The sequence below is a fragment of the Pseudophryne corroboree genome, chromosome 6 (assembly GCF_028390025.1).
Source record: "Pseudophryne corroboree isolate aPseCor3 chromosome 6, aPseCor3.hap2, whole genome shotgun sequence".
Taxonomy (NCBI): Eukaryota; Metazoa; Chordata; class Amphibia; order Anura; family Myobatrachidae; genus Pseudophryne; species Pseudophryne corroboree.
The window spans coordinates 382,214,688-382,227,451 of record NC_086449.1 but is presented as its reverse complement, the minus strand read 5'-3'; the positions used below and the strand labels follow the sequence as shown (position 1 = coordinate 382,227,451).

The following is a 12,764-nucleotide window of genomic DNA, read 5'->3' as shown; positions in this document are numbered from 1 at the left end:
GTCTCAGTATAACACCTGTGTGTGTATATATAGACTTCAGGATAGCCTCCTGCTTTCTATCAGCAGATTCCTTCAGGGCGGCCGTATCCGGAGACGGTAGTGCCACCTTCTTTGACAAGCGTGTGAGCGCTTTATCCACCCTAGGGGATGTTTCCCAACGTGACCTATCCTCTGGCAGGAAAGGGTACACCATTAGTAACCTCTTAGAAATTACCAGTTTCTTATCGGGGGAAGCCCACGCTTCTTCACACACTTCATTTAATTCCTCAGATGGAGGAAAAACAACTGGTAGTTTTTTCTCTCCAAACATAATACCCTTTTTTGTGGTACCCGGGGTAACATCAGAAATATGCAACACATTTTTCATTGCCTCAATCATATAACGTGTGGCCCTATTGGAAGATACATTAGTCTCATCGTCGTCGACACTGGATTCAGTATCTGTGTCGACATCTGAGGTAGCGGGCGTTTTAGAGCCCCTGATGGCTTTTGAGACGCCTGGGCAGGCACAGGCTGAGAAGCCGGCTGTCCCATATTTGGTATGTCGTCAAACCTTTTATGCAAGGAGTCGACGCTGTCGAGTAATTCCTTCCACAGGACCATCCACTCAGGTGTCGACCCCGCAGGGGGTGACATCACATTTATCGGCATCTGCTCCGCCTCCACATAAGCCTCCTCAAACATGTCGACACAGCCGTACCGACACACCGCATACACACAGGGAATGCTCTGACTGAGGACAGGACCCCACAAAGCCCTTTGGGGAGACAGAGAGAGAGTATGCCAGCACACACCAGAGCGCTATATAACACAGGGATCCCACTATAAATGAGTGTTTTTTCCCTTATAGCTGCTTAATATATATATATATATATATATATATATATATATATATATATATATATATATATATATATATATATATATATACTGCGCCTAAATTTAGTGCCCCCCCTCTCTTTTTTACCCTTATGTAGCTTGACACTGCAGGGGAGAGCCAGGGAGCGTCCTTCCAGCGGAGCTGTGAGGGGAAAATGGCGCGAGTGTGCTGAGGGAGATGGCCCCGCCCCTTTTCCGGCGGACTTCTCCCGCTTTTTCTGGAATTCTGGCAGGGGTATTTTTACACCTATATAGCCTTCCTGACTATATATGGTGTAGATTTGCGCCAAGGTGTATTATATTGCCCTCAGGGCGCCCCCCCAGCGCCCTGCACCCATCAGTGACCGGAGTGTGAGGTGTGCATGAGGAGCAATGGCGCACAGCTGCAGTGCTGTGCGCTATCTTGTTGAAGACAGAAGTCTTCTGCCGCCGATTTTCCGGAACACTTCTTGCTTCTGGCTCTGTAAGGGGGCCGGCGGCGCGGCTCCGGGACCGAATGATCGAGGTCGGGTCCTGTGTTCGATCCCTCTGGAGCTAATGGTGTCCAGTAGCCTAAGAAGCCCAAGCTACCACCAGTTAGGTAGGTTCGCTTCTTCTCCCCTTAGTCCCTCGCTGCAGTGAGTCTGTTGCCAGCAGATCTCACTGTAAAATAAAAAACCTAAAATATACTTTCTTTCTAGGAGCTCAGGAGAGCCCCTAGTGTGCATCCAGCTCAGCCGGGCACAAGATTCTAACTGAAGTCTGGAGGAGGGTCATAGTGGGAGGAGCCAGTGCACACCAGTAGTCTAAAGCTTTCTTTTAGTTGTGCCCAGTCTCCTGCGGAGCCGCTATTCCCCATGGTCCTTACGGAGTCCCAGCATCCACTTAGGACGTCAGAGAAATATATATTTAAATATAATGATGTGTATAATTATGCGTAAAACTGTTCTGCACCACACAACAAGTGCATATACAAATAACTTCATCTTCATGAACAATTCAAAAAAGGATATCTTCAGAAGAAAAACAAGCAAGCTACGCTGGAACAGGAGCATGGGGTTTCCTATTGATAAGTTGTATAGCCAAACATGCATTCATAAGTAGACAACCCCATGACAGTTTATTTTTTTTATAGAAATCTATTCTTACAGGGGAATTCAATTATCCATAATAGATAACCCATTTTTGTAGTTAAAAACTAAGATTTTATTGCAACCTGCAATAAGCCCCTTTTTAATTGTCCGTAAAAATTAATGGCGATAATTCTCAAAAGGATTGTTGAGAATTTCACTTCACCATCTCTGAGCAGGTGATACAGATGTGTCCTCATACATATTTGCTTCAGTTACGCCCAACAGCCACTCTTGGTGTCTGTTTTGCGGAAAATGCGAATCTGTATGCAAAGTGCTACAATGTAGCAGTGGCAGCTTTTTACCAATACAAGTTCTCTTCCGTTCCATATACAGGCTCACACAATATACTTTACAAGTGTCATATCAAATTAATCAGCAGAGTCTCCCTAGTGCATTCTAGTCGCATCGCGTTGTGAATAAGACGCATTTTAAGTTACAAAAAAATGCAAGACAATAGCAGACTTGCATGTGACCTAGCAGCTCACTCACGCCAGACATCTCGCGCTACATGGTGTATTGAGGTTAGATGTATGAGGACACATCTGTAAGCTTGGGGAAAATCCCTATTTTAAAGTACTCCTGGGACACTCCCCTGAATTACTAAATAGGCACTCAGAATTTTTCATTATTTTTAATTAGACAATAAGGACATATATTTTGGGTCAAAAAATGCAAAGTGATGGAAATTGGGATACAAGGTAGGGGACAGGGATATTGGGGTGCTTTATGAGTGGGACAAGTGTTTTAATGCTCGTAGGTGTGAGTCTTTTTTTTTTTTTTTTGGGGGGGGGGGGGGGGGGAGTTTTTAAAGTGGCCCAAACATATACTAATTTTTAAGTACCCCCAATTGAATTTGAGCACTTCTTTTGCTGAATACACACCACATTTGCTTTCTATAATTTTTCCACTTTTACACAAAAAAATACAGCCACTTGACCAAATTTAAATACCCCAGATCTTTATATTAAGATACTTCTATACTGTATCCCTGATTCAACTGTGAGCACCACCAGCAGCATGTAGATGGCTCCCAACAGAGCTATTCAACCGTTTCTCCATATAGGCAGGTGCCTGTATTTCTGCAAGCCCACAACCCCCACACCAACCCCGAGTCTTTTTGCATCGCACCCATTACTTGGGTCATGTATAACTGCTTTATGCCACTAAAGCAGACCTCTCTGGGGGGCGATGTGCCCGATAACAAAAAGCTCTATTGAATATCACCCCCCATCTCCCGTTATTTTAGATATCCCCATTTTTTTCCTACACTTTTCTCTGCTTTTGTCAAGAAGAATTTCCAAAATTATCCCATTTTTGCAAATTTGTAATAGGATATATCGAAACGCTGGAGCACGCAATTCGCTACTTTTCACTGTCATTTTTGGGTGATGTCCGCGAAAATGTTCGATTATGGTAAATTACCTCTTTATCGCAGCTAAATATATGCACACCTTAATATTTTATTGCAACTTGCAACTGCTTACTTTAAGCATACCTGCATAAGCGGTAGTACTAGGCTGCTCAGTGGAAAGTATTGGTTGTTGAGGTGGTGGAGGCTGCAGACTGGAAACCGTAGAAACTGGTTCTCTCATACGGTTGATGACTTTATCAGATAGCTGTTAACAAGACGAAAAAAATATATTAAGAACATTACCTTACATGCACACACTACTTTGAAACTGCACTACTGTTGACATTTACAAGAAAAACGAGATTTATGGTAAGAACTTACCGTTGTTAAATCTCTTTCTGTGAGGTACACTGGGCTCCACAGGGAATGATATTGGGGTGTAGAGTAGGATCTTGATCAGAGGCACCAACAGGCTCAAAGCTTTGACCTTCTTCCAGGAATGCATAGCGCCGCCACCTCCTCTATAACCCCGCCTCCGTGCACAGGAGCTCAGTTTTGTTAACAAGTCCAATGCAGTAGCAGGCAAAAGAGACGACAACTGTTAGTAGCCACATACACCACATTCTCACGACAGGAGAAAGTGTCAGAGGCTAATACCTTACCAACCCAAAGAAGTTAAGTGCGTCAGGGTGGGTGCCCTGTGAAGCCCAGTGTACCTTGCAGAAAGAAATTTAACAACGTTAAGTTCTTACCATAAATCTCGTTTTCTGCTGCGGGGTACACTGGGCTCCACAGGTAATGACATTGGGGATGTCCTAAAGCAGTTCCTTATGGGAGGGAATGCACTGTAGCGGGCACAAGAACCCGGCGTCCAAAGGAAGCATCCTGGGAGGCGAAAGTATCGAAGGCATATGAACGTGTTCACTGAGGACCACATAGCCGCCTTGCACAATTGTTCAAGGGTCGCACCACGGCGGCCCGCCCAAGAAGGTCCAACCGACCAAGTAGAATGGGCCTTTATGGGAGCAAGAGCTGGAAGGCCAGCCTGTACATAAGCATGTGCAATCACCATTCTAATCCATCTGGCCAGGGTCTGCTTGTGAGCAGGCCAGCCACTTTTGTGAAAACCAAACAGAACAAAGAGAATCAGACTTCCTGATGGAGGAAGTTCTCTTCACGTAGATGATACCGAGAGCCCGTTCCACATCCAAAGACCGCTCTTTGGAAGACAATTCAGGAGATGCAAAGGCCGGAACCACAATCTCCTGATTAACGTGGAAAGAAGACACCACCTTAGGTAAAATACCCGGGACATGTTTTAAGAACCGCCTGATCACGGTGAAAAATCAGATATGGTGACCTACAAGACAAGGCACCCAGATCCGACACCCATCTAGCAGAGGCAATAGCCAGCAGAAACAATACCTTAAGGTCTGCAGATTCAAGAGGCTCAAACGGAGACCCTTGCAACGCCTCCAAAACCACCGACAAGTCCCAAGGGGCCACCGGCGGAATATGGGGAGGATGAATCCGCAAAACACCCTGAGTGAACGTATGTACATCAGGTTAAGTCGCAATTTTTCTCTGGAATCAAACCGACAAAGCAGAAATATGAACCTTGATGGAGGCCAGACGAAGGCACAAGTCCAGGCCCTGTTGTAAAAAGGCCAAAAGTTTGGCCATACCAAACTTCTAAGCGTCATGATTGTTAGATGCGCACTAAGCAAAGTAAGAATTCCAGACCCTGTGGTAAATCCGAGCAGAAGCCGGTTTCCGGGCCTTCAACATGGTTTGAATGACCGCCTCAGAAAATCCTTTGGCCCTCAAGACGGAAGCTTCAAGAGCCACGCCGTCAAAGCCAACCGAGCTAAATCCTGATATACAGAGGGGCCCTGAACGAGGAGATCTGGGCGCTGTGGAAGAAGAGGACGCTCTATCGAGAGACCCTGAAGGTCTGAGAACCAATGCCGTCTGGGCCAAACGGGAGCCATCAGAAGTAGGATTCCTCCCTCTTGCTTGAACTTCCTTATTACTCTGGGCAGGAGTGACACCGGAGGGAACACGTATGGCAGCTGAAAGTTCCATGGAATTGCCAGTGCGTCTACGAACGCTGCTCGAGGATCCCTCGTCCTTGCTCCGAAGACCGGAACCTTGTGATTATGTCGAGACGCCATCAGGGCCACATCTGGAAGGCCCCACCTGTCCACAAGGAGTTGAAAAACTTCTGGATGGAGGCTCCACTCTCCGGCGTGTACGTCCTGACGACTGAGAAAGTCAAATTCACAGTTTAGGACCCCCGGAATGAACACTGCCAATATGGCTGGCAGATGGCGTTCTGCCCATTGAAGAATCCGTGATACTTCCCGCATTGCCATGCGGCTTTGAGTGCCACCTTGACGATTGATGTACGCCACCGTGGTGGCGTTGTCCGACTGTACTTGAATAGGTCTGTTCTGTATTAAATGCTAGGACAAGTTCAGAGCATTGAACACCGCCCGCAGTTCCAGAATGTTTATCGGGAGGAGAGACTCCTCCTTGGTCCACCGACCCTGAAGGGAGTGTTGCTCCAACACAGCGCCCCAAACTCTCAGCCTGGCATCCGTCGTCAGAAGGACCCAGTCGGAGATCCAGAAGGGACGACCCCTGCTCAATCGTTGGTCCTGAAGCCACCAGCTCAGTGACAGACGGACCTCCGGAGACAAGGAGATCATTTGAGACCTGATCTGGTGAGGCAGGCCGTCCCACTTGGCAAGAATCCGCTTCTGCAGTGGGCGGGAATGAAATTGAGCGTACTCCACCATGTCGAAAGCCGACACGATGAGACCTAGCACTTGCATTGACGAATGTATCGACACTTGCCGACGAGATAGGAAGCATCGAATCCTGTCCTGAAGCTTCAGGACTTTCTCCTGAGACAAGAACAACCACTGGTTGTCAGTGTACAACAACACCCCAAGGTGCACCATGCTCTGAGCAGTGACCAGGGAAGATTTCTTCCAGTTGATGAGCCAACCGTGGGCTTGCAGAAACTGGATAGTCAGATCCAGATGGCGTAGGGGAATTTCTGGGAAATTTGCCAGGATCAACAAGTCATCCAGGTACAGTAGGATACTGACCCCGAAGTACAGCCGTCATTACCGCCATGACCTTGGTGAAGACTCGCAGGACCATGGTCAAACCAATAGGTAATGCCCGAAATTGGTACTGGAGTTTGCCGACCGCAAACCTCAGGTACTGCTGATGCGACACTGCAATGGGAATATGCAGCTAAGCATCCTGTATGTCCAGGGAGACCATATAATCCCCAGGTTCCAATGCCAGAACAATAGAGCGGAGTTTCCATACGAAACTTGGAGACCTTCACAAATTTGTATAGTACCCCTTGCCTCTCTGAGCCAGAGGCACCTGTACTACCACTCCTGTGTCCAGGAGGGACTGTACCACCGAATAAAGAGTTTTCGCATTCACCTGATCCGAAGGGACGTCTGTCAGACAAAATCGATGAGGCGGATGATTCTTGGAGGATACGGCGTAACCTCGAGTGACGACTTCCCATACCCAGGCATCGGAAGTGGTCTTCAACCATTCCTGGGTAAACCCTAGAAGTCGGCCCCCCACCCTGGGATCCCCCAGAGGGAGACCCACCCAGTCATGCGGCAGGCTTGTCAGTTTTGGAAGCAGGCTGACGGGCAGCCCAAGTCCATTTGGATTTGGGCTTATTGAGTTTGGAAGTGCGAACCTGTTTCGGGTACACCTGACATTTTGCTTTCCCTGAAGGACGAAAGGGAGTGCTCTTAGCCTTCAGCACCGAAGGAGCAGTAATAGGTAGACATGCTGTTTTAGCAGAAGCTAAGTCAGCTACTATCTTTTTGAGGTCTTCTCCGAAAAGAATGTCTCCCTTGAAAGTGAGTACCTCCAGCGTTTTCTTAGCGTCCAGATCCACAGACCAGGACCGTAACCAGAGAATCTGGCGAGCCAAAATGGACGTAGTAGAAGCCTTGGCCGCCAGAATACCGGCATCAGAAGCCGCCTCCTTAATATAATGAAACGCTGTGACAATATATGACAGACATTGTCTAGCATGATCAGAAGCGTTGGAAGGCAACTCCGCCTCCAGCTCCTGAGACCACGCTTCAACAGCCTCTGCAGCCCATGTCGCTGCAATGGTCGGCCTACGCGCAGCACCAGTTAGGGTGTAAATTGCCTTTAAACAACCCTCCACATGCTTATCCATCGGTTCATTCAGAGACGTGACGGTAGTTACAGGCAGAGCCGAGGATACCACCAGCCGTGCCACCTGCAAATCCACTGGCGGGGGTGTTTACCAATTTTTATTTAGCTCCGCTGCGAAGGGGCAGCGAGCCAGCATCTTCTTGTGAGGCGTGAATTTCTTTCCTGGATTTTCCCAGGACTCCCGACGTACTGTATGTCAACTAAATGGTCAGAATGAGGTAAAACTTGTTTAACCACTTTCTGACGTTTAAACCTGTCCGGTTTCATCAGGCTCCGGGTCATCAGTAATTTGAAGAATGAGCATGATAGCCTCCAACAAGTCAGGGACATCCACCTGTGAAACAGCTTCCCCATCAGAAGCGTCGGGATCAGAATCTGTAGGGTCAGTATAAACGCTATCCTCATCAGACGAGGTGTCTGGGACGTTGGTGGATTGTGAGGAAGTAATGGCCCGCTTAGAAGACCCCTTGGTCTTAGGCGGGTGAGGGTTAGACTTCTGAGAAGTCAGTGATTGGTTCAATTACTGTAACTGAGCGGACAGTTGATCTGCCCACGGCGGGTTAACCGCGGCGACCATAAGCGGTTGTACCGGCACAGGAGGTCCCATAGGGGGCGTTAGTCTAGTTACCAGCGTATTCAATTGCATGGAGACGGTAGTTCAAGGTGGGTCATTTTGAACCCCCGTTGCTACAGTCCCACTTGGGGATAAGGATCCCCCAGAACCTGAACCCTCAGCTGCTGTTTTCCTCAAATGTGTCTGCAGCGTCACCACCACGCAATGTGGAATCAGCCCCAGCACCATTGCCCTTTGTAGCTGAAATATCCAAAAGCTCAATGCAAGGTAACACAGTACAATGGTGGTCATTCCGAGTTGATCGCTAGCTGCAGTAGTTCGCAGCGCAGCGATCAGGCTAAAAAAAGGCTGTTCTGTGCATGTGTATGCAGCACAATGCGCACGCGCGTCGTACAAGCACAACGAACGATGTAGTTCTGCACAGGGTCTAGCGAAGCATTTCAGTCGCACTGGTGGCCGCAGTGTGATTGACATTAAGAGGGCGTTTCTGGATGTCAACTGACCATTTTCAGGGAGCGTTCGGAAAAACGCAGACGTGGCTGGGCGGTTTTTTTACGTCAAAACAGGAACTGAACAGTCTGAAGTGATCACAAGCGCCGAGTAGGTTTTGAGCTACTCTGAAACTGCACAAAAATAAGAATTTACTTACCGATAATTCTATTTCTCGTAGTCCGTAGTGGATGCTGGGGACTCCGTCAGGACCACAAGGGGATTAGCGGCTCCGCAGGAGACAGGGCACAAAAGTAAAAGCTTTAGGATCAGGTGGTGTGCACTGGCTCCTCCCCCTATGACCCTCCTCCAAGCCTCAGTTAGGATACTGTGCCCGGACGAGCGTACACAATAAGGAAGGATTTTGAATCCCGGGTAAGACTCATACCAGCCACACCAATCACACTGTACAACCTGTGATCTGAACCCAGTTAACAGCATGATAACAGCGGAGCCTCTGAAAAGATGGCTCACAACAATAATACAAAAATCGGGTTAACAATAACTATGTACAAGTATTGCAGACAATCCGCACTTGGGATGGGCGCCCAGCATCCACTACGGACTACGAGAAATAGAATTATCGGTAAGTAAATTCTTATTTTCTCTGACGTCCTAAGTGGATGCTGGGGACTCCGTCAGGACCATGGGGATTATACCAAAGCTCCCAAACGGGCGGGAAAGTGCGGATGACTCTGCAGCACCGAATGAGAGAACTCCAGGTCCTCCTCAGCCAGGGTGTGCCCCTGACCAAGTAGCAGCTCGGCAAAGTTGTAAAGCCGAGACCCCTCGGGCAGCCGCCCAAGATAAGCCCACCTTCCTTGTGGAATGGGCATTTACATATTTTGGCTGTGGCAGGCCTGCCACAGAATGTGCAAGCTGAATTGTACTACACATCCAACTAGCAATCGTCTGCTTAGAAGCAAGAGCACCCAGTTTTTTGGGTGCCTACAGGATAACCGCAAGTCAGTTTTCCTGACTCCAGCCGTCCTGGAACCCATATTTTCAGGGCCCTGACAACATCCAGCAACTTAGAGTCCTCCAAGTCCCTAGTAGCCGCAGGTACCACAATAAGCTGGTGCAGGTGAAACGCTGACACCACCTTAGGGAGAAACTGGGGACGAGTCCGCAGCTCTGCCCTGTCCGAATGGACAATCAGATATGGGCTTTTTGAGACAAAGCCGCCAATTCTGACACTCGCCTGGCCGAGGCCAGGGCCAACAGCATGGTCACTTTCCATGTGAGATATTTCAAATCCACAGATTTGAGCGGTTTAAACCAATGTGATTTGAGGAATCCCAGAACTACGTTGAGATCCCACAGTGCCACTGGAGGCACAAAAGGGGGTTGTATATGCAGTACTCCCTTGACAAACTTCTGGACTTCAGGAACTGAAGCCAATCTTTTCTGGAAGAAAATTGACAGGGCCGAAATTTGAACCCTAATGGACCCCAATTTGAGGCCCATAGACACTCCTGTTTGCAGGAAATGCAGGAATCGACCGAGTTGAAATTTCTTCGTGGGGCCTTCCTGGCCTCACACCACGCAACATATTTTCGCCACATGTGGTGATAATGTTGTGCGGTCACCTCCTTCCTGGCTTTGACCAGGGTAGGAATGACCTCTTCCGGAATGCCTTTTTCCCTTAGGATCCGGCGTTCCACCGCCATGCCGTCAAACGCAGCCGCGGTAAGTCTTGGAACAGACATGGTACTTGCTGAAGCAAGTCCCTTCTTAGCGGCAGAGGCCATGAGTCCTCTGTGAGCATTTCTTGAAGTTCCGGGTACCAAGTCCTTCTTGGCCAATCCGGAGCCACGAGTATAGTTCTTACTCCTCTACGTCTTATAATTCTCAGTACCTTGGGTATGAGAAGCAGAGGAGGGAACACATACACCGACTGGTACACCCACGGTGTTACCAGAACGTCCACAGCTATTGCCTGAGGGTCTCTTGACCTGGCGCAATACCTGTCCAGTTTTTTGTTCAGGCGGGACGCCATCATGTCCACCTTTGGTCTTTCCCAATGGTTCACAATCATGTGGAAGACTTCCCGATGAAGTCCCCACTCTCCCGGGTGGAGGTCGTGCCTGCTGAGGAAGTCTGCTTCCCAGTTGTCCACTCCCGGAATGAACACTGCTGACAGTGTTATCACATGATTTTCCGCCCAGCGAAGAATCCTTGCAGTTTCTGCCATTGCCCTCCTGCTTCTTGTGCCGCCCTGTCTGTTTACGTGGGCGACTGCCGTGATGTTGTCCCACTGGATCAATACCGGCTGACCTTGAAGCAGAGGTCTTGCTAAGCTTAGAGCATTGTAAATTGCCCTTAGCTCCAGTATATTTATGTGGAGAGAAGTCTCCAGACTATATCACACTCCCTGGAAATTTTTTCCCTGTGTGACTGCTCCCCAGCCTCTCAGGCTGGCATCCGTGGTCACCAGGACCCAGTCCTGAATGCCGAATCTGCGGCCATTTAATAGATGAGCACTCTGCAGCCACCGCAGAAGAAACACCCTTGTCCTTGGAGACAGGGTTATCCGCTGATGCATCTGAAGATGCGATCCGGACCATTTTTCCAGCAGATCCCACTGAAAAGTTCTTGCGTGAAATCTGCCGAATGGAATCGCTTCGTAAGAAGCCACCATTTTTCCCAGGACCCTTGTGCAATGATGCACTGACACTTTTCCTGGTTTTAGGAGGTTCCCGACTAGCTCGGATAACTCCCTGGCTTTCTTCTCCGGGAGAAACACCCTTTTCTGGACTGTGTCCAGAATCATCCCTAGGAACAGCAGACGTGTCGTCGGAAACAGCTGCGATTTTGGAATATTTAGAATCCACCCGTGGTGTCGTAGAACTACTTAAGATAGTGCTACTCCGACCTCCAACTGTTCTCTGGACCTTGCCCTTATCAGGAGATCGTCCATTTTCTTTGAAGAAGAATCATCATTTCGGTCATTACCTTGGTAAAGACCCGGGGTGCCGTGGACAATCCAAACGGCAGCGTCTGAAACGGATAGTGACAGTTCTGTACCACGAACCTGAGGTACCCTTGGTGAGAAGGGCAAATTGGGACATGGAGGTAAGCATCCCTGATGTCCAGGGACACCATATAGTCCCCTTCTTCCTGGTTCGCTATCACTGCTCTGAGTGACTCCATCTTGATTTGAACCTTTGTATGTAAGTGTTCAAATATTTCAGATTTAGAATAGGTCTCACCGAGCCGTCTGGCTTCAGTACCACAATATAGTGTGGAATAATACCCCTTTCCTTGTTGTAGGAGGGGTACTTTGATTATCACCTGCTGGGAATACAGCTTGTGAATTGTTTCCAATACTGCCTCCCTGTCGGAGGGAGACGTTGGTAAAGCAGACTTCAGGAACCTGCGAGGGGGAGACGTCTCGAATTTCCAATCTGTACCCCTGGGATACTACTTGTAAGCTCCAGGGGTCCACTTGCGAGTGAGCCCACTGCGTGCTGAAACTCTTGAGACGACCCCCCACCGCACCTGAGTCCGCTTGTACGGCCCCAGCGTCATGCTGAGGACTTGGTAGAAGCGGTGGAGGGCTTCTGTTCCTGGGAATGGGCTGCCTGCTGCAGTCTTCTTCCCTTTCCTCTATCCCTGGGCAGATATGACTGGCCTTTTGCCCGCTTGCCCTTATGGGGACGAAAGGACCGAGGCTGAAAAGACGGTGTCTTTTTCTGCTGAGATGTGACTTGGGGTAAAAAAGGTGGATTTTCCAGCTGTTGCCGTGGCCACCAGGTCCGATGGACCGACCCCAAATAACTCCTCCCCTTTATACGGCAATACTTCCATATGCCGTTTGGAATCTGCATCACCTGACCACTGTCGTGTCCATAAACATCTTCTGGCAGATATGGACATCGCACTTACTCTTGATGCAAGAGTGCAAATATCCCTCTGTGCATCTCGCATGTATAGAAATGCATCCTTTAAATGCTCTATAGTCAATAAAATACTGTCCCTGTCAAGGGTATCAATATTTTCAGTCAGGGAATCCGACCAAGCCACCCCAGCGCTGCACATCCAGGCTGAGGCGATCGCTGGTCGCAGTATAACACCAGTATGTGTGTATATACTTTTTAGGATATTTTCCAGCCTCCTATCAGCT

At 48.6% G+C, this 12,764-nt stretch overlaps 1 protein-coding gene across 1 annotated transcript in view; it reads right to left on the bottom strand.

Moving 5' to 3' along the window:
* The window catches only part of CHCHD3 (coiled-coil-helix-coiled-coil-helix domain containing 3), a 623,849-nt gene that overhangs the window by 594,230 nt on the left and 16,855 nt on the right, over positions 1–12,764 (bottom strand). The window contains exon 2 of the mRNA XM_063926761.1: positions 3,487–3,607. Within this exon, the coding sequence (XP_063782831.1) occupies positions 3,487–3,607 (121 nt within the window). The remainder of the gene's footprint in view (positions 1–3,486; positions 3,608–12,764) is intronic.